At 34.3% G+C, this 21223-nt stretch overlaps 1 protein-coding gene across 2 annotated transcripts in view; it reads left to right on the plus strand.

The window, feature by feature from the left end:
- The first annotated feature begins 1741 nt into the window (after positions 1–1741).
- Positions 1742–21223, plus strand: part of LOC106884209 (uncharacterized) — a 71883-nt gene continuing 52401 nt past the window's right edge. The window contains exons 1-3 of one of the 2 annotated variants that reach the window (XM_089357295.1): positions 1742–1805; positions 12456–12561; positions 15599–15796. In XM_089357295.1, the coding sequence (XP_089213421.1) occupies positions 12456–12561; positions 15599–15796 (304 nt within the window). In that variant the 5' untranslated portion in view covers positions 1742–1805. Of the gene's footprint in view, positions 1806–7808; positions 7883–12455; positions 12562–15598; positions 15797–21223 lie in introns of those variants that run through there. The other variant, XM_089357294.1, reaches the window with a different exon arrangement.

Below are 21223 nucleotides of genomic sequence, written 5' to 3' on the forward strand. Positions count from 1 at the left end.
CCTGCTTGAAACCATTATTAAGCACGCTTTCTTACAACTCATTACTTTCTCAGTTCAAATCTTGCTGAGGTTAGCTGTGCTTTTTATCCGTCCAGGGTCGATAAAACAAAGTACCAGTAAATTACCAATTGTGGTCGATATAAATGACAAAGCGTTTTGCTCTCAAATTGTTGGCCGTGTACCTGAATCAGAAACCGCTATTAAGCCATTCTTTTTGTAATGGAAGCGGCATATTCTGCATCGGTGGTTCTAAGTTGGGGTCCATATGGTTCTTAGAAGTCCTTATAGGATTTTGTTTTAAAAATTTATGTGCAATGTATTGGTTATACTTCTACCATACACAAAACGTGTTAATTTTTTTTTATACAATTCCGATTAATATTTAATTATGAAAAATATAATGGGATTTTTTAAACCTCAAATAGATATGAGAGTCAACTCCAGTAAAATATGAATCAAAAGGGGTCCACAGGTAAAAAATGGTTGAGAAACACTGTTGTACATCATATAATTCATGCCGAAAATTAAGCCAATAATCAAATCGGGTGCCAAAGAACCAGAGGAGAGAAAGTTTTGTGATTCGTCCCTTGTCACCTGCAACTATCTAACTGTTGATTTTATTTACAGAAAAAATAGTCACTGTAACGTTTTCTCATTGTCAACAACTGACACTAAAAGTTTCAGCTCGTGATGTAAGCTTAGTATAATAAATTTGATTTATAAATTCCGATAAATTTTTTAAAGGGTTTAGTTTGGATGAAGAGCTGGATGCGACTGAATTTATCTTTGAACAACTGCAAGTCAACGTTCTCTTGGTAAAATATACTGGAAGAGTAATTCCAGAGGGGAAAATGTTTTGAGTAGTAAATACTTGGGAATATAGTGGTTAGTTCGGAGCCTGGGGAGGAATTAGACGCAATATGAATAAAAAGGAATGGTAAGACGAGTGTCTTGTGGACCTCGGTGAAGAACCGGGGACCCATACTATCACGGCAACCGAATCGTTGCATCAATTTCTCTACCTACTTTATGCATAGTTAACCTTTTGCCTATCCTGTGCATCACACGTGATGCAGTAGACATATTTCCCTGGCGTCCATGCATCTTGTATGATACACATTTCCAATTTTCTTTCAACCAGCAGTGTAACTTGTAACTTATGAAAAGAAAGCTTTATATTACTCAGATCATATGAAACAAAACAAAGTCTGAAAACAAGTATAGATGATTATGAAAATGCCTTAGACAGGTACAGGGTTAAGTTCATGTTTCGTAAGTACTCGGCCGGGCGAATCTACGATTCGCGTTTGATTTCTCAACTGAAACTGTTCTTATCGTCTGGAACTGCCCGTTCTTGTTTTTTCTGTTATCGTAAAAGGTCTGTTTTTATATTGATTAATACGTCTTTATTTGTGTTTAAAGACAATTGTAGCTTCTCATCAGAACCATTAGATATCGAGTTGGGGGAAGGTCGAACAGTACTAAAATTGGAGAACAAAGTTCAGTCAGTTGTTGGAGCAAACTTCTCATTTGAGAGACAAGGCTGATAAATTAATTAAAAGAGAGATATGAAGACAAAGACAATATATGAGAACTAGAAAGAGATATGAGTAAACGAAAGAGAGGCAGAGAGAGGGAGAGAGAGAGAGATAGAGATAGATAGGGATAGATAGATAGAGGGAGGAAGAGAGATAGAGAGAGAGAGAAAGAATCGAGACGAGGAGAAAAGGAGTACATATTTATATCATTTTTTGTTATTCATTTAGGAAATAACAGTGGAAGCTTTTTCCGTAAATTAAATCAAGGTATGTATTTATTTTAAGTCTAATTGAATCTTTTATATTCTTTCATTCGTTAACTCACTCATATACCTATTTATTAACCCTTTCCGAAAATAACTTCTCTACACACGCAATATTTACATTTATTTACGTGATCATGTAAACACAGACATACTTCCACCCTTCCTACATTCTGTTATTATTTCATTGGTTTCATACTATTCTGGTAGATTCGTTAGAAAACTGACCAAAATACCCGTAGTATTTATTTATTCATTTGTTTATTTGTTTATTTATTTATTTACAAGTTACAGCCGTGAAAAATTCACGGGAAAAAAATGTTAAGCATCTGTAAATTGTGCCATGAGAGTTGTTTCTATATTGTGACAGTTAAAGGTGGCGAGCTGGCAGAATCGTTAGTACGCCCGGCGAAATGCTTAGCAATATTTCGTCTGTCTTTACCTTCTGAGTTCAAATTCTGCCGAGGTCGACTTTGCCTTTCATCCTTTCGGGGTCGATAAATTAAGTACCAGTTGCGTACTGGTGTCGATCTAATTGACTGGCCCTCTCCCCACAAAAATTTCAGGACTTGTGCCTATAGTAGAAAAGTATATTGCGACGGTTACAGAATATAAAGAGAAGCGTAAGACCGATAACTGTATAATCCAACCAAAATATCTCAGTTACGCAAACGCAAACAGAATAACTATTTAGCCTTAAAATACATCATACATATTCAGAGAACCCGCTTGGTTTAGTGGTACGGAACGCTTTTCTCGTATTCTTTTATTCTTTTGTTTCAGTCATTTGACGGTGGGCATGCTGGAGCACCACTCTTTAGTCGAAGAAATCGAGCCCTCGGTTTATTCCCTGTAAGCCTGGCGCTTATTCTATCAGTCTCTATTGCTGAACAGCTAAGTTACAGGACGCAAACGCACCAACATCGCTTGTCAAGCAATGGTGGTGGTGGGACAAATACAGACACATTCATATATATATATATATATATATATATATATATATATATATATATATATATATATATATATATATATATATATGTATGTGTGTATGTGTCTTTTAGTTTTTGTTTACTTATATACATCAACAAATGAGCCAATTCAACAACTCTGTGCGGTTGTTCAATTTGCTAGAAATAACAGCCAAATCAATCTCATATTATGCACTTGTTAGTATTAAGGAAAGGGAGAAAATAGAACTAATATTTTTGATTTTGTTCGGCTCTATGAATTTAATTGTAACTTAACAAAAATATAGAAAGAGAAAGAAAAGATTGTATTTGAAAGCCAAAAGATGTTCTTTTTAGCTGAGGTGTAATTATATAATTAAAACAAATTCAAAATTTCAATTTCGGAACATAAGACTTAACATGTTATTCGGTGCATGGCTGAATTCAGATGGGTAGAAGACCTAAAACAAATGTGGTGTGTGTGCTATGTGTGTGTGTGTGTGTGTGTGTGTATGTGTGTGTGTGGTTGGGCCTTTAATAGCCAGGGGTCAATTTCAGTTCAATCGTAGAAAGGAATTCAAAGGAATTCAGCCACTCCCTCTCACTCTCTCTCTTTCTTTCTCACTTCCTCTCTCCCTTGCTCGGCACACGTGTCAAATTTAAGTATCTTAATTTTCCAGTAGGCATAGGTGTTGAGAAGTGGTAATACAACACAAAGGTGATATTTTCAAATCTCTTCTAGAAATTACAAGAGATCTAGTTAAAAAGTTTTATTTAAGCAACAAAATTTCTTTCACCAATTTCTTTCTCTTAAGCGTGACACACGCGTCAGGTACGTACTAAAAACAAATTGGCGTGTTAATATTATTGATTTATGATGTGTTAGATCCCGAATTCAAATTCCGTCCTATATTCTTCGGGAGTCGCTAAACGAATGTAACAGTTTAGAACGATTTAGAACAGTAGTACAGTTGAGAATTCAATAAAGCTTCCCAGATGAATATAGAAATTACTTACCCCCCCCCCCACCAGTATTTGTAATCCGCTACTTAATTTATGAGAGGCGAAATCGGCCAAGTAACAATAGTTCCAATCTTATTTCCGCTGCTCCTTAAAGATGATGTTATACGAGATAAACTTCCGTCAGGATAGGATACAGATCTATCTCACATTTCTGAAATTATTATCGTTAGAATAACGACTCGAAACATTAAGCTAAAATTAACAGAAATTGTTACTATTGTTTATCTGTCAAATCATCCTTGACAGACATGATTTGATCCTATGATTCAATGATCCTATTATCAAATGCATGGCAGCGATAATCACTCCATCCTGTTCTTTTGTATCTTTAAGGGTATATTTTCCAAGGAGTCCAACGCTCTTTTTAAGACACTTGTGTGTTGAGAGAGATTTGGTTGCTATTTCTAACAGATGAAACTATCATGGATAAGCTCCCTTGTTTATTCGTTGAAAGTTTACTTTTACGGAGAAGGCTATTGAAAGGCTTTGACTACGTTTACTCTTACGATAGACTTTTGGCGAACTTCTCCGCATGAGTTATATTTTTGGCATAATGCGATTTATTCAATCTTCAAACGTCATCAGACAAACTAAAACAATGATCTTATCCTTTTATGCTATTGTATTTGTTCCAACGAAGGAGGGAAAATGCAATGTTGACGGCACAGAGATTTGAAATAAGAATCTGATAGTTTAAACAAAATACCCCTAAATCTTTTCCGCTCTTGCCTGTTCCACAGACATTTTAGTAAAATAATGATTCATTACCTAAAAGCAAGATAAAATCAATGAAATTGATCCCAATGAAAGGCAGATTCAATCGCCAAAAGGATTTGAAGTTCATATATATATATATATATATATACACATACATACATACACACACGCACGCACGCACACACACACACACACACACACACACACACACACACACATACACACACACACACACACATATATATATATATAAAACTTAAATAATCAGAAAATGGAGAAAACTTTTGATCAACAAATTGACCAACATTTTTTAAATACAAAACATGACAACATTTCTTACGGCCCTTTCCGCTTCCAATGTTAGTCGGTGCTTATGAAAGAAATTCCGATAATAATATTCGTCATCTTCATAGCACATTCGATCTAGTACATGGATCTGATGAAGCTCCATGTACTAGATCGAATGTACTATGAAGATGACGAATATTATTTTCGGAATTTATTTCGTAAACACCGACTAACATTAGAAGCAGAAACGGCCGTAAGAAATGTTATGTCATGTTTTGTATTAAAAAAATAATCAACCCATGTTGGTCAGTTTGTTTGATATTTAAATTTGATTGCTGATAAACTTTTGTTTATTCTGTTGTTACCTGTACCCTATGAGCACAGTGTGCCTGCATACCCATGCCCAGGGATAGCACAGGTAATTGATACCGATAGTAAGAACGGGTACTCTTATCCCTTAGACGGTTATTACAACCGCTAACTCTGCTTACCTATATATATATGTGTGTGTGTGTGTGTGTATACATACATGTATATATATTTATATATTCTTTTATTCTTTTACTTGATTTAGTCATTTGATTGTGGCCATGCTGGAGCACCGCTTTTAGTCGAAGAAATCAATCCCAAGACTTATTCTTTGTCAGCCTGGTTCTTACTTATTCTATCGGTTCTTTTTCTGAACCGCTAAGTTACGGGGACGTAAGTACACCTATATCGGTTGTCAAGCGATAGTGGGGGGACAAACACAGACACACATACAAATATATACACACACATGTATATATATATACATACATATATATATATATATATATATATATATATATATATATATATATATATATATATATATATATATATACGACGGGCTTTTTTCAGTTTCCGTCCGCCAAATCCACTTAAGACTTTGGTCGGCCTGAGTCTATAATAGAAGACATTATCCCAAGGTGCTACATAGTAGGACTGAACCCGGAATCATGTGGTTAGAAAACAAGCTTCTTACCACACAGCCATTCGTGCGTCTGTATATATATATATATATAACGTGATACAAAATGGGTATATAGGGCATGTGAGGATTTAAAACAATATTAAATAAAAATGTAAGGATAAGGGTGCTACACGATATATATAATGATATATTAACAATTTGATCTCTGCCGGGAAGAAAGCACCAAGGCGGCCTTTTGATCCACATGTGTGTCCGCTGGACTTTGTGCCACGAATCACTAGTCGAACGGTTTTCTTTTTTTTGTGTTACGCTATTCCATATTGTGGAATGAAATTTCGGTAGGTCTGTAACGCAGAAGATTAGCCAACTTCGTTTTGTCTCATCTTTTATTTTGACTACTATACAGTCGATCCTGTAGGTTCTCTTCTGGTCACTGAAAGATTATTGTGCTACACTTGGTCAGGTCTACATCCAGTAGTTCTTTCACTAGCATAAGGAAGCCTCTCCCATTTATGTCAAGACAAAGCCATGTTGTTCTCCTTGCCAGTTCCTTTGTGTACACAGAGCAATAAGGTATTTTTCTTTGTAACATACCGCTTCTATTCTTTTAATATTATTAGGGTATCAGTGCGAATCATGCAACCCACTTTGACTTGTGGTACCGGCACAGCTGCAGTTAAATGGGTTAGAAACAATATTTTTCTCGTTTGTTATTTCTCATTGTTTGTTGTATCGACCTGCACAATATTTTTGACTTTCTTTACTGTTTATCATTCTAAAATTTTGAGCTGATATTTTTTCATATTTTCCCCCCGAGGTGTGTCCGCAGCAACCGCTTTGATTGTATCGCCACTTATCATTTACGCTAGGTGAAGATGTGTTATGGAAGTAAATGAAAGTTTGCACAGTATGATTTATAATAAAATCTCCAGAGCATTATTTTATTTTTTTCCACTTCAAGGTAAAAATGACATTCAAACAATAAATTTGCATCAAGTAAAATAGAATCACTAACAGTTCATTCGGGAGCTCCGTTTGTTGCTGCTGATGATGATGTTATTGCTGTTTTCCACTACACAAGCCAAACAACAACTACATTAACAACAACAACAACAATTGTAACAACAACAATAATGATTTCTAATAACGCATAAATCCATAAATTTATGAGTAATGGATATCTTGACTTAAGTGCTTGACTAGTATTTCATTTAATAGACAGTGCAGGAATGTAAAGCTATGTTGACCTCAAAAGAACGTATGTAGAGAACCAAAACAAAGTCTGACGTTCTAACACTTCTGCCGCATAATAATAACAATAATTCTTTCTAATTCTAGAACAAGTCTAGCAATTTTGAAGGGAGGAGACAAATAGGTAACATCAACCCCAGTACCTGGTTGGAACCCCGAAAGGATGAAAGAAAAAGTTTGAATTTCGACAGGATTTGAAATCAGATCATAAAGAGCCGGAAATAATGCTGCTAAGCATTTTTACCGACGCTCTAACGATTCTGTCAACTAACCACCTACATAACAATAACAATAATGAAAGTAATAATCTTTTCTAGTATAGGCACAAAACCTGAAAATTTGGAGGAAGTGTATAGTCGAATACATCGGCCCTCAGTTCTCAACAAATACTTATTTTATCAACCCCACCCGGAAGGATTAAAGGTAAAGTCGACCTCGGTGGAATTTAAACTCAAAACGTAAAGACAGACAAAACGATGCGAAGCGCATGGTCAGATAATTTGAGGGGAGGGAGGGAGGGGAACAGTCTACTATATCGAACCCGCATTGGAATGCTACTTTATTTCATGCATCTCGGGAAACTGAAAAGCAAAGTTGTTCATTACAGGATTTGGAAATACGATAAAAGAGAATGTAGCTAAATATTGCAAGTCGATATTCTAACAATTTCGCCATTTAATGACCATATAACACAATATAATATGATGTAATCATAACGTTTTAGCAATCTAATGAGCTAGCTTTCTTACTTTGCTTTTATTTGTGAATATACAATTGTATTATATAATGCTAAGTATACATACCAAAGCAAACATGAACGTATCATTTTCTGCATACTGAAATTAACACTACACGAAGAAGATTACGAAACGGCCGTAATCATATGGAAGTCATATGGTAAATAAATCTTCCTCTTTCACCCCTCCTGACTTTATGCTTTATGTATACATATGTACATACATGCATACATACATACATACATACATACATACATACATACATACATACATACATACATACTTATACATACGAACATATATATCATAATACAAATAATAATAATAATGATGATTTCTAACTTTCGTGAAACGAAACTCTTTCAATGAGTATAGTACAGAAAAGATATAAAAAAATTGACTTAGCTTTAATCTGTTAGTGGCACTTAGTTTATCAATCTGGTGTAGAGAAAAAAACATAAATTTAATCGAGACTTAAACTAACAACGTAAGTACACGTAGCTAAATGAATTTTATTTCTACTCGGAGTTAGGATGAACTTGTTTTACATTCCGCAGAATAACAGCTGTTTTATTTCTTTTGTGCGCCTTTAACTGTAGCTAGGTAACAACAAAATCGTAGGCTTCTGTTGTAGTAAAACATTCTATATATTTTGCAATACTAACACTGTTTTTACCTTGCAAAGAGAGAGTTTTTTTTTAATAAGCTGTTTGACCCGCTGCAAATGCTTCTATAGTTTAAAATATTATCAGTATGAGAATCATTATATTTTTCGACAATATTCTTTAAGTTGTTAGTAATATATATATATATATATATATATATATATTCTTTTTCCTGTTTCAGTAATTTGACTGCGGCTAAGCTGGATCACCGCCTTTAGTCGAGCAAACCGACTTCAGAGCTTATTTTTGTAAGCCTAGTACTTATTCTATCGGTTTGTTTTGCCGAACCGCTAAGCAATAGGGACGTAAACACACCAACATCGGTTGTTAAGTGATGGTGGGGGCGATAAACACAGACACACAAATACACACATACATATATATATATATATATATATATATATATATATATATATATATATATATATATATATATATGTGTGTGTGTGTGAGTGTGTGTGTGTAGAGTGTTAGGTGTGATGTACAGAAGTAAATATTGAAAAAAAGTCGTCAGAATTTTGGAATAACTTCTTTCATTTATTTTATACATATATTAGCGCTTTCGTTCGTCTTTCGAACTTGTCAAATATAACTGTGAGAATACAGAGATCTAGCTTATTTATATAAAAACAGGTGTTTTTGGGGGTTTTGTTTATAACAGAACATTGTTTTGTTTTTTTGTTTTTTTGGGGTGAGGCTTTGGAGACAATGGAAGATGTATAAGCAGATAGATAGATAGATAGATAGGCAGATAGAGAGATAGATAGATAGACTGATAGTCAGACAGATAGAGAGATGGATGTGGTAAAAGAGAGAAGACGGGCGTCTTTCAGTTTCCGTCTCACAAATCCACTCAGAAAGCTCTGGTCAGCCCGAGGCCATAGTAGAAGACTGCCCAAGGTGCCACACAGTGGGACTGAACCCGGAACCATACGTTTGGGAAGCAAGCTTCTTACTACACAGTCACTCCTGCGCCTATGTATGTATATACATATGTGTGTGTGTGTGTATGTAAATATGTATGTATATATGTATATGTATATATATATATGTATATGTATACACACAGACATAGATGCAGGCGTGGGTGTGTGATAAGAGGTTTCTTCCCAACAACATGCCTCAGGAGTGGAACCATGGGCAAGTGTCTTCTACTATAGCCTCGGGCCGACCAAAGCCTTGTGAGTGGATCTGGTTGACAGAAACTGAAAGGAGCCTTATATATATATATATATATATATATATATATATATATATATATATATATATATATATATATATATATATATATATATATGCGTGTGTATGCACGTGTGTCTTTGTGTCCGTATTTGTCCCACACCACTGCTTGACAACCGGTGTTGATGCGCTTATGTACCTGTAACTTAGCAGTTTGGCAAAAGAGAATAGGTGCCAGTGAAAAAATATAATAATTACTGGGGTCGATTCATTCGACTAAAAATTCTTCAAGACGGTGTCCCAGCCTGGCCGCAGTCTAATGAGTGAAACAATTAAAAGATTAATGATAATATGTGTGTGTGTGTGTCTGTGTCTGTGTGTATGTGTGTGTGTGTGTGTATGTGTGTGTGTGTGTGTGTGTGTGTGTGTGTGTGTACTTGATAATTCTGCTTAGTACTGTTAATGTGGCGACTCTACTGAGATAAGATATGAATATGTTCAACTCGAGTTCAAAGGTCTTATAGATGGATGGTTTCCGATATCTCTCTATCCAATGTGTACGAAGTCTAAAGAACATCAAGTTTGACGTAGTTACCTGTCTTGCTCACGGCTAAATGAAATTTGTAAAGCAAGAGATGATTTTGTGAGTTGCAATTCCTTAACACTCTCTCGTTTAAATTTCTGTCAGTTCTGATCTCTTATAAAAAAGATATTTATCAATTGCACGGAATTATTTTACATGCTATACCTCATTTAATATGGCAGTATATATTATGGTGGTATATATGTAGGCAATGCACTTGTGGAGCAAGCAACAATATTTGCTGTTCATTTAGCATCCATCTCTGCAATTGATATATTTAAAGAAACTCCTCAGAAGATTTGCTTCTTCATTGTATGTGTCCCACCGCCACATACACTGACACACAAAGGGCGGAATACTTCTGATCATTTGAAGTAATAAGATCACTGGTTCGACAATGTCCCTTCCACTATTACCAGTGTAGTCTAGAGCCAAGTGTTGTCTCTCCTTAAATTCTTTCACCTCTTTTCCGCCCCTCTCTCTAGATATATCTTAGTCTTTGTAAACATACTACAATGTGTCACTCCTAAGAAAAGTAACCTAGGTGACTCCGTCTACGATTGAACTCCCAGCAGTCTTTATCATCCTAAGATGCTGAAGACTGCTATTAACAGTCCTCTTCCCTGACACCTTCTATCCTTCATTAGTGACCACCGTCGCGGCATCCGTAAAATTATACCTGCCGGAGAGCAGCACTCGCAAGCCACTCAGCGGTAGTCGCACATCCTGAGAAGTTCCGTGAAAGCTATATTGTTGCATTAAAAAAAAACAGAAATGCTTCTAACCATTCTTGGCATGACAATTACCTCACTATATTGAAGTAGAAGTTTTCTGTAAAATTGCACTACCACACCCTGCACTGACTTAGAATACAATCTTTGTGATATGAAATTTATCTACTAACTTTGGTGTGCTTTATTATGATCTGCACACCTTTCCTCATGTACGATATCGACCTTTTTGCTGTGATATCTACCGAAGCTCATTCTATTGCAGTGTTTAATACTCTTCACCCCTCTTCAACCATTTCGTATTCAGGTATCATTCTCGTCTAGCCTAGGTGCTATCTGCAACACTTGTACTGCAACCTTGAACAAAGTTTTAGAAAAAATTCTTGTAATGCTGTCATAATAATTTAGGCTCTTACCACAATGCAAGTTTACAAACATTGCTCGTATAAAAAAGTAATTTTGTACTTCACCTTAATATATGCTTGGACAACTTCACAAATAAAATTTTCAAAACTACTTTAAATTTTTGACCTCAATTTTTGATAGTCTCTTCCAGTGTGTCTACATATCCTAACATAACTGAAATTGCATCCCCAAAACTTTCTAATTCAGGGCAAGAAACTACTTTAGCAATGGTAAATTGATGATCCTTTACAAATTCAAGCATCACGTACAATGGGGTAATCTTCTTACATAGGGGTCAGTAAAACAGATGTTCGCATAAACATCCTTGGCAGCTTTCAAAAGAAGGTTATCCGACTGATTACCAAAGATTCACTCACCAATACACAACAGTCTATGACCTTCAAGCATTTCTATGCTCAGCCTCTCTGCCTATTTTTGCACATTATAATGGCTTCTGCTCCTCTTTATGAGATAACCGTATACCACTTCCATTCAAGAATTCTATACACAGATTTGCTTTCCACTCGTAACCACAACTGTTTTTCGTCGCTCAACTACTCTCCCATCGAATCACTCCGGCAACCCTTCCTCACGAGAACGCCAATTCCTTGACAGTCTCCTTGGAAACGTATTTAAGCCATCGTCTTAAGATATTAAATCTAAAACTAAACGATATTGATCTCAACAGTTCGAATAGCCTGCCAAGGCAATGGGGTATATCGTCTTTAAACCTTCTAAAACATAAAATCCCTAGAGATTAAAAGGTTTTAGGGAAAGACGTAATTTTACATTTAGGTTTGTTTTTAAATGCCTCAATATTAAAACGTTACAAATGAGAAGAAGGGGTTAGCTATCCCTACGAGCTAATAATTAAACAACACCAAGCATTTCGCAGACTAATAATAATTTGTTAATAAGAGACTAGGTCAGAATGTTTCTCTTCGTTTTGGTGGCAGCAGTCAATTGTATCGATTTAAACTAACTGATTAGTAATAGTTAATATCGATTATCGATTATCGATCACAAAGGATGAACGAGAACGTTCAAGCGGGATTTCAATTCAAACGCTAAGTTAATGTAAACAAGTAAAATTAAGGAACATTGTTCGGCGAATTATTAATTATCGTCCTTCTTAATGACTTACTTTATATTTTTTCTTCTATTTTTCAGATGAAATTCCAGTCTTTTATTTTTATCGCGTGTCTTTGTCTACATAACTTCAAAAATGCATATTCAAAGGAGGTTTGTGAGAAACCTATTTCTCCGGAAGGAGAAGGTAAACGTTTTATCATTTCATTTAAATAATAATAATAATAATAATAATAATAATAATAATAATAATAATAATAATAATAATAATAATAATAATAATAATAATAGTGGCTGACGATATGTGTATCTCTGATCACGAGTAGACGTAGTGGGGGAGCATCATAGCCCTGTATTGAGAGGAATTCTTTGGGAGTTTGAATAATTCACCTCTGGAAACATGGACGTTTCGTTCATCATCCTTAAAACAAACCTTATTCAGGGCTCTTTTGAGCAGGATAAGATCATCACGTCGCGCACATATGGTTGTGTTGCATGTACCTAGCGTACACTTATCAGACGGGTAGTCATGATGGGTATATTGGGCTTCGTATATTTGCACCCCATTGTCACTTTGGTGGCAAGCACCGCTCTCTCACGCAATAATAATAATAATAATAATAATAATAATAATAATAATAATAATAATAATAATAATAATAATGAGATGGGCTACAGCAAATATTCTGCTCAATACCAGATTTGCTTGTCAGTTGTTTGACCGTAACCAGTTGAGCATGTCTCTTGGTGGCTGATGATATGTGCATCTCTAATCACGAGCAGAAGTAGTGGGGGAGCATCATAGCCATGTGTCGAGAGGAATTCTTTGGGGTTTGAATAATTCACCTTTGGAAACATGGGTGTTTTGCTCAACATCCTTAAACAAACCTTATTCAGGGTCCTTTTGAGTGGGATGGGCTACCCGACTTGAAGAAACTTCTAACTGGGTCCCACCTGCGAGGTTATGCGCTGTTTATTTTGATATGAGGTCACAATGTCGCGCACATATGGTTGTGATGCATGTGCCTGGTGTACCCTTATCAGACGGGTAGTCATGATGGGTATATTGAGCTTCGTATATTTTACCCCAGTGTCACTTTGATGGCATGCACTGCTCTCTCACTCAATAATAATAATAATGATAATAATAATAATAATAATAATAATAATAATAATAATAATAATAATAATAATAATAATAATAATAATAATGCCCTGATGCAGTGCCAGGCAGTGGCTCGCGTGGCTTCTGAACTTAACTAATTGGAAGTGTTATCATGTATGTGATTTATCTTGGTATAAGAGAAGTGTTACAACTGATATTCTGCTCAGTACCACACATTTTTTTGTCAGTTGCTTGTCACTTGAGCATATCCTTTAGTGGCCCACAATATGTACATTTCTGATCACGAGCAGGAGTGGTGGAGGGAAGCATCGAAACCATGTGTTACGAGGAATTCTTTGGGGTTTGAATAATTCACCTCTGAAAACATGGGTGTTGCGTTCATCATCCTTAAACGAACCTTATTCAGGGACCCTTTGAGCGGGATGGGCTCCTCGAACTGAAGAAAATTTTAGCTGAGTCCTACCTGCAAGATCATGCGCTGTTTATCTTATAAGATCATCATGTCGCGCACATATGGTTGTGATGCATGTACCTAGTGTACACTTATCAGACGGGTAGTCATGATGGGTATATTGGACTTCGTATATTTGTACCCCGGTGTCACTTTGATGGCATGCATTGCTCTCTCACTCAATACTACTACTACTACTACTACTACTACTACTACTACTACTACTACTAATAATAATAATAATTTTGCCACGAGGTTAGCCATTTTGGGGAGGGGACTAGTCAATTACATCAAACCTAGTGTTTCCCTGGTACTTAATTTATCGACCTCGAAAGGATGAAAGGCAAAGTCGACCTCGGCGGAATTTGAAATCAGAACGTAGCTACGTGCGAAATACCGCTAAGCATTTTGCTTGGTGTGCTAACGACTCTGGCCATCTCGCCGCCTTACTACTACTACTACTACTACTACTACTACTAATGATAATAATAAATAAATAAATAAATAAATATTAATACATAAATTAAAGTCGAACAAAGCAGCGTTGAATAAAATAGACGCGCGTATAATCATATTTAACATGTCCATGTACAACTGGAAGTGGGAAGACCTTTTGTTGTTGATATGTTCTTGGGAGAAAAGTTTCCTCGTGTATTTCTGGTTTTAATCAAAACAAAAAGCTACACACACACACACACACACACACACACACACACACACACACACACACACGCACGCAAACAAAAAAACAAAAGTAAACTGAAATTAGATGTTGCAAATTCAGAAGGCCAAGGTGTGTTGGTTCTTCTTCATGTCTATACAAGAAATATTAGGAACTGTTATAGCGAAGGCGAACAATAAAGCTCATAATGTACATTTGTATGGAATATGTCAAACTTGTAAAAACGCAACTTTTGAACAAACTAAACCTGCTGTCCCCTGAAGACTTTTAGAAAATGTATGTAACAGGTTTGTAAGATCATGTACCCATGGTAAATATGCATATATTTTGGCAGATACATGTGCAACGTTTGTCAGATTAGGTAGAATATTTTTTGTGGAAAATGACATGTAAAATAATGAGTGAGTCATTGACAACGTATTGTACATATTGAAATATTCAAACTTGTATAATATCTGGAGAGTCTTAAATATAGTTATTGTTTTCCTGTATTTTCCCGCTATTTTGGTACCTTTATTTACATTCGATCTCATTAGCAACTGTCGTCATGTACATATTTCGTCAATATCCCCAATTGAAAAAAATCGAATATTCTGACATGCAAGCCAAAATGTAATTATCAAAAAGTTTAATAAAACATCAGCGGTCATTGTTGACGGCTTGATTATTCTAATACTACATTCATTCTGTGGTGTTATCATAAGCTATACAGTTTAGAACAGATGGCGCATTGCAACTTTTTTCTGTCTACTTCATCAATCTATAAGACAATAATGCCTTCCCTTCCTCATTGGAATATTAGAAAAAATTCTTTAGTCTACTAAATTAACACTGCTATCTTTACAAACATCACCACCAGCATAATAAAGACCGTATCAAACTAATAACAAAGCAAGTGTACATGTACTAGTTCCTATTGTTTCTTCCAGGAATTAATCAAACCATATGATCTGGATTCATTTCAGTTGGTCCATTTATTAATATACCAAACCAATTTTATTTCAACTTAGAAGCAACTTTCGAGGACAAAAAAGAGGTTACATCATTTGTGGAATATTATGACCATCCGGGTTTGCGTGGCTTGATTACTCAAAAGGAAAACGGTGACCAAGAAAGCATCTATTACAGTTTTCAGACTAATGAGGTTTTCACAGTGAAAGATTGTAAGTAAAGATGTATGAGTTCACTAGCGCTGATTATGTTAAATTTTTTCCTTGCCTTTTCTTCTGTCACCTCATTCCTTTTCGTTATCCCTGTCTCAGACGAAATCACAATCATATATGTCATTGTAACACCGCATCCTCATAACATGTGAAAACATATGCATGTATGCACACATACATATAAACACACACACCAACGTGTGCCTATATATGGCCTATGTAAGTTCGGAGATGTTGTTCATATTGTGCTGATGCATGATGTCGCTCGGTTGTGCATGCACAATTGCCAGCATCGTCAAATTTGCAAACTGGAATATCATACTGATGAGGAAATGAAAAGTTTTCACTTTTCTGATCCAGAAACGCGTCTATGATTAACTACGACTGGTTAGTTTTCGTTGTTTTTTCTTCTTGTTTTGCCTTTGTGAGTTACAAGTAATGCTATCTGTTGGAGTTTCAGCATTTTAGCTGCTATTTCTGAACTTCGGTATGTGGTGAAGCAACTGTTGCTGATCCCTTAATTATGTTTATAAATGTATAAGAACTTTTAAATAAGTTCCTCACCGATAATGGTGTTTACATACCGAAGGGCTTGGTAAAAATTATTAATTGTTAATTTTTTAATAAATTAATAAATTGATAAACCTTTACCCTTTTAATTGTATATATATATATATATATATATATATATATATATATATATATATATATATATATATATATATATATATATATATGCATGTATATATATATATGTCTGTATATATGTCTATATATATGTCTATATTACTTGGAAAAATGCGAGCAAGAGAGATAAAATTCTTAAGATTATAAACCTAGAAAATTACAGGGCATGTTCTTTCACTTGGAAAAGTTCAGGAGAACTTATTACATCTTGTAAAGTGCAGAACAACAACAAAAAAAAAAGCTTTACTTAAAATATTACAGCTAAGGACAAAATTTCAAATAAAATATTTAGAGTTAGAAAATATTAGCTTTTATTAAAACTAAAAATTCTATTACAAGTTATTACTTCTATTTGTTATTACTTGTTACTTCTATTAAAAATAAAAAAAATAACTGAATTAAAATATTTTTTGCACTTAAAAAAAATTAATTTTTTAAATTATCAGTTGATAATTAGAAATTTGAAAATAGGTTATAAAACATAATAGTAGTACATAATTAGTACAATAAATAGAATAATACAAAAATTAGCTATATATTACAGCAAAATCTACCTATAACAACAAGTTCACAGTAAAATTTGCTTGAGTTATTGCCTAACTTAGTGCCAAGTCTTCACATTTTTAGCCTTAACCCAATACCTATTTTTTACATAATGAATTTGCCTACCATATATACTATTCTACTTTACATAAAACATTAGCTATATTGGTACCTCTGGCTCTCACTTTTTAAGCATTCTAGTGTCAATATTTTACCAAAATGATGGTACCTTTTTACTTATAATGTTACTTCGTAAATTAAAATCAAATAATATTATCACCCTCAAATTTGAGAAACAAACACTCATAACTGTTTCTTTTAAAAACTTTATTGCATGAGATAGATACCATGGGATTTCTCGAATTGAGCTCTATCATTTAAGATTAATTAAAATATAGTGTTTTTAAAATAAAAAAATAACTATACTTAAATCCAATTTTTTTGGCCTTACTTACATTTTTTCATAATATTTTACCTCACAACATTTTGATACAAATTTTTGTTGCATGGGACCAAAACTATGAGATTCTTCATGCTTTCGTCTCTCATTGAGGCTAAGACAAATATATTTTGCTTTGAAAAAAGTTATTTAGATCTAAACTTGGTTGGTGGTGTTACTCTCCTATAACGTTGCTAGAAATTTTGATGTAAGCTTTGTTCTACTGGATCAAATCTCAATTTTTTAATGCTAAAATGTAGCTAGGGACCAGTCCTTTTCACACATGCTAGCAGTCTTCAATTTGGTTAAGAACTGAACTGGCGACAAGCTCCGAAAGATGCTGTTTGTGAGTAAATTTCGGCCTCAAGAATATTATTCAACTACTACTGCAGAATATATTCATATATATGTATTTATATATGCATAAGTATATATATATGTATATATGATAACATATATACACACACACATATATATATATATACATGCAAATATATGCATATGTATTTGCTTATATATTTGTATATATATATTTTCATACATAATTACACACACATACACACACTCACACACACAAGCACATGTACGCACACACACATATATACATATATGTACATATATACACACACAGAAGCACACACACATATATAAAATAATAATAATATATATAACAACAAAAGAATGAGACCTCGATATTTGTAGAAACAGAGGATTATTTTATATGCTACAATTCATAGAGCAATGAGTAAACAGTTGTCATTATTAGTACTCAGTTTCGAATGTCGGAGCAAAGAGCTACTGTGCATTCTCGTCGGCTATTAAATGGCAACATACGCTACGAAAAACCGTTAAATATAAAGGAAGTAACTCTAATAGATGGAAAAAGAGAAGAATAAAAAAATGAAATATATATAAAAGGTTATAAAGGCATAAAGCACCTGCGTTCACAATATCTACATACGTACACACGCATACAAAACACACACACACACACACACACATACACACACACACAACACACACACACACACACACACACACACACACACACACACACACACACACACACACATATATATAAACATGCATGTACGTACTCATACATACGCACATACCCGCACACACTCGCACATGTATATATATATATATATATATATATATATATATATATATATATATATATATATATATATATATGTATATATATATATATATATATGAATTTAAGGAATGGAGAAAACGCATGTTATAGCTGCATACTTTATTCCGACATATGTTTCGAAGAATTACAATTTATGCGATCCATAGGAATCGGCGATGTTAAAAATGTAAACTTCTCCTCAGGGAAATGCATGGGAATCGTCTTAAACGTAAGACATTACGTTTAATGTCTTACGTTTAATGTCTTACGTTTAAGATGATTCCCATGCATTTCCCTGAGGAGAAGTTTACATTTTTAACATCGCCGATTCCTATGGATCGCATAAATTGTAATTCTTCGAAACATATGTCGGAATAAAGTATGCAGCTATAACATGCGTTTTCTCCATTCTTTAAAATTTTAAATATACTCAAATACCCAAAATATCAAGGAGTTTCTGCCTCACCAACAGGAATTACACCACAGTTATTTTGTGATCTTTGCTACCTTGGTTTCTATTAACCCATTTATTCTATCCGAATTATTATTTATTAGGATAGAATAAATACATATAATTAAATATATATATATATATATATATATATATATATATATATATATATATACAAACTTACATTCACACTCCCGCATACATACACACGCATACACACACATATGTATATACATATATATATACACACACACACACACACACACACATATATATATATATATATATATATATATATATATATATATATATATGTATATACCCTCCCATCAAACACATACATCCGTACATATAACATATGCATATCCTTATAAGTGAAGGGGCGTGTGCACATGAAAATCGCACATATGCACCGGACACAGTCTTACACTCATATGCATACATATACACACACTTACATACATATAATATATACACATATATATACATACATACACACACACGTACACATACATATAAAAAAAGGAAAAAGTATATTAAAATATTCATAAAAAAACAAATATAAAAATTAAAAATTAATGGGAGTTAAAACGCATGGGAAGTTTGTGCAGGAACATAGTAGAAATATGGACTCTGGCCGTGGTCTTGGGACGGGGGGGGGAGCCCAAAATAGCAACAGGTATATTGTGACACGTGGACATGATCCAAACAGTTCAGTTCTTGAATTTAAACATGTAGCGGGGTCTAAGGAACTTTTCCAAATGAGTCATCTTTCCATGTTAGAAAGACCGCATTTGCCACTACCGTTGGTATAAGGCTTACACTTGCCTAAGATTTTCCAGTAAATAGTGTAGTTGACACATTGTTCTTTTAAGAAACATATATAACTGGATAATTTAGTAGCCCTTCGTTTATTCCAGTGTCTGAAGCTTAAGGTGCAATTGTTAAATCTTGCTTTAAAATTTCCCTCTGTGAGACCCACATATCGCTTTCTCACAAAATACCTGTTGCAGTTGCACAATATATGGATTTCACTAATCCAGTGGTACTCACAAAAAGCTCCTTTATTGAATCAGGCTATAAATCACACAGTAAACCAAAATAAAGAGGTATAATGAATAGTTCAATACTGTTGAAATTTAGTAAATCCAATTATTAATGATTATTTCATTAGGAGTATTTAAAATATAAAGAAAGAGAGGAGGCATGAAATGAATGCATTTATTTTACCAGTTGATGTCCATATGACTACGATCGTTTCGCAGCCATTATTGACTTCCATGTATCAATACTTCCAAGATGACGTTTTGCTTTTGTATGTAAATATTGAGTTGATGAATGGATGTAACTATGATATTCTTTGATTTAAAGAGCAAGCCTGCTTTACTTGTATTACCTTATAAACTGTACAATAGTACTATATAATTTATAACATACTAGCAGAAATACCCGGCGTTGCTCAGGAGTGAAATGGTATATTTGTTTATTCTTATCTTTTACTTGTTTAAAATATTTGCCTGTGGCGTTACTGGAGAATTGCCTTTTCTCGAATGAATTGACCCCAAGTAATCATTCTATCAGCCTCTTTTGTGAAGCTGCTAATTTATGGGGACATAAACATACCAACATTAGTTGGCAAGCAATATATATGTATATGTATATATATATATATATATATATATATATATATATATATATATTGATACACACACATATATGTATATCAATATAAATACATAAAAGTACATGATGTTTGATATAAAAAGGTGATCATGTACATACCTCCTAGCTGTTGTGATTATAACACCTCGTTGTAAACAATGTTCCTTGTTTTTCCTCGTGGAGCATATGCAAAGAGGCTTCTTTTGCTTTCCACGATGCAACATCAGCAGTTCGTCGAACTTTACGCTGTTGTTCAGTCTCTGCAGCTCGTGCAGCAGCAGTTGAGGCAGATCAGCAGTTCGTCGAACTGTACGCTGGTCATTTGTTTGGAGTGCTCTTCAAGTGGCTGTACGTTCAGCATTTTGTGATCGTCTAATGTCAGTTTCCACTGACGATTCATTTGCCCTCCTTGCTGATGATCTTGCAGCTTTCGCAGTTTTTCGTCCAATTGAATAACTCATTCTTCGGGATATGATCTAAAATAAGCATGATGAAATGCAGTGA

The sequence above is a fragment of the Octopus bimaculoides genome, chromosome 9 (genome assembly GCF_046866305.1).
Source record: "Octopus bimaculoides isolate indiv1 chromosome 9, ASM4686630v1, whole genome shotgun sequence".
Taxonomy (NCBI): domain Eukaryota; kingdom Metazoa; phylum Mollusca; class Cephalopoda; order Octopoda; family Octopodidae; genus Octopus; species Octopus bimaculoides.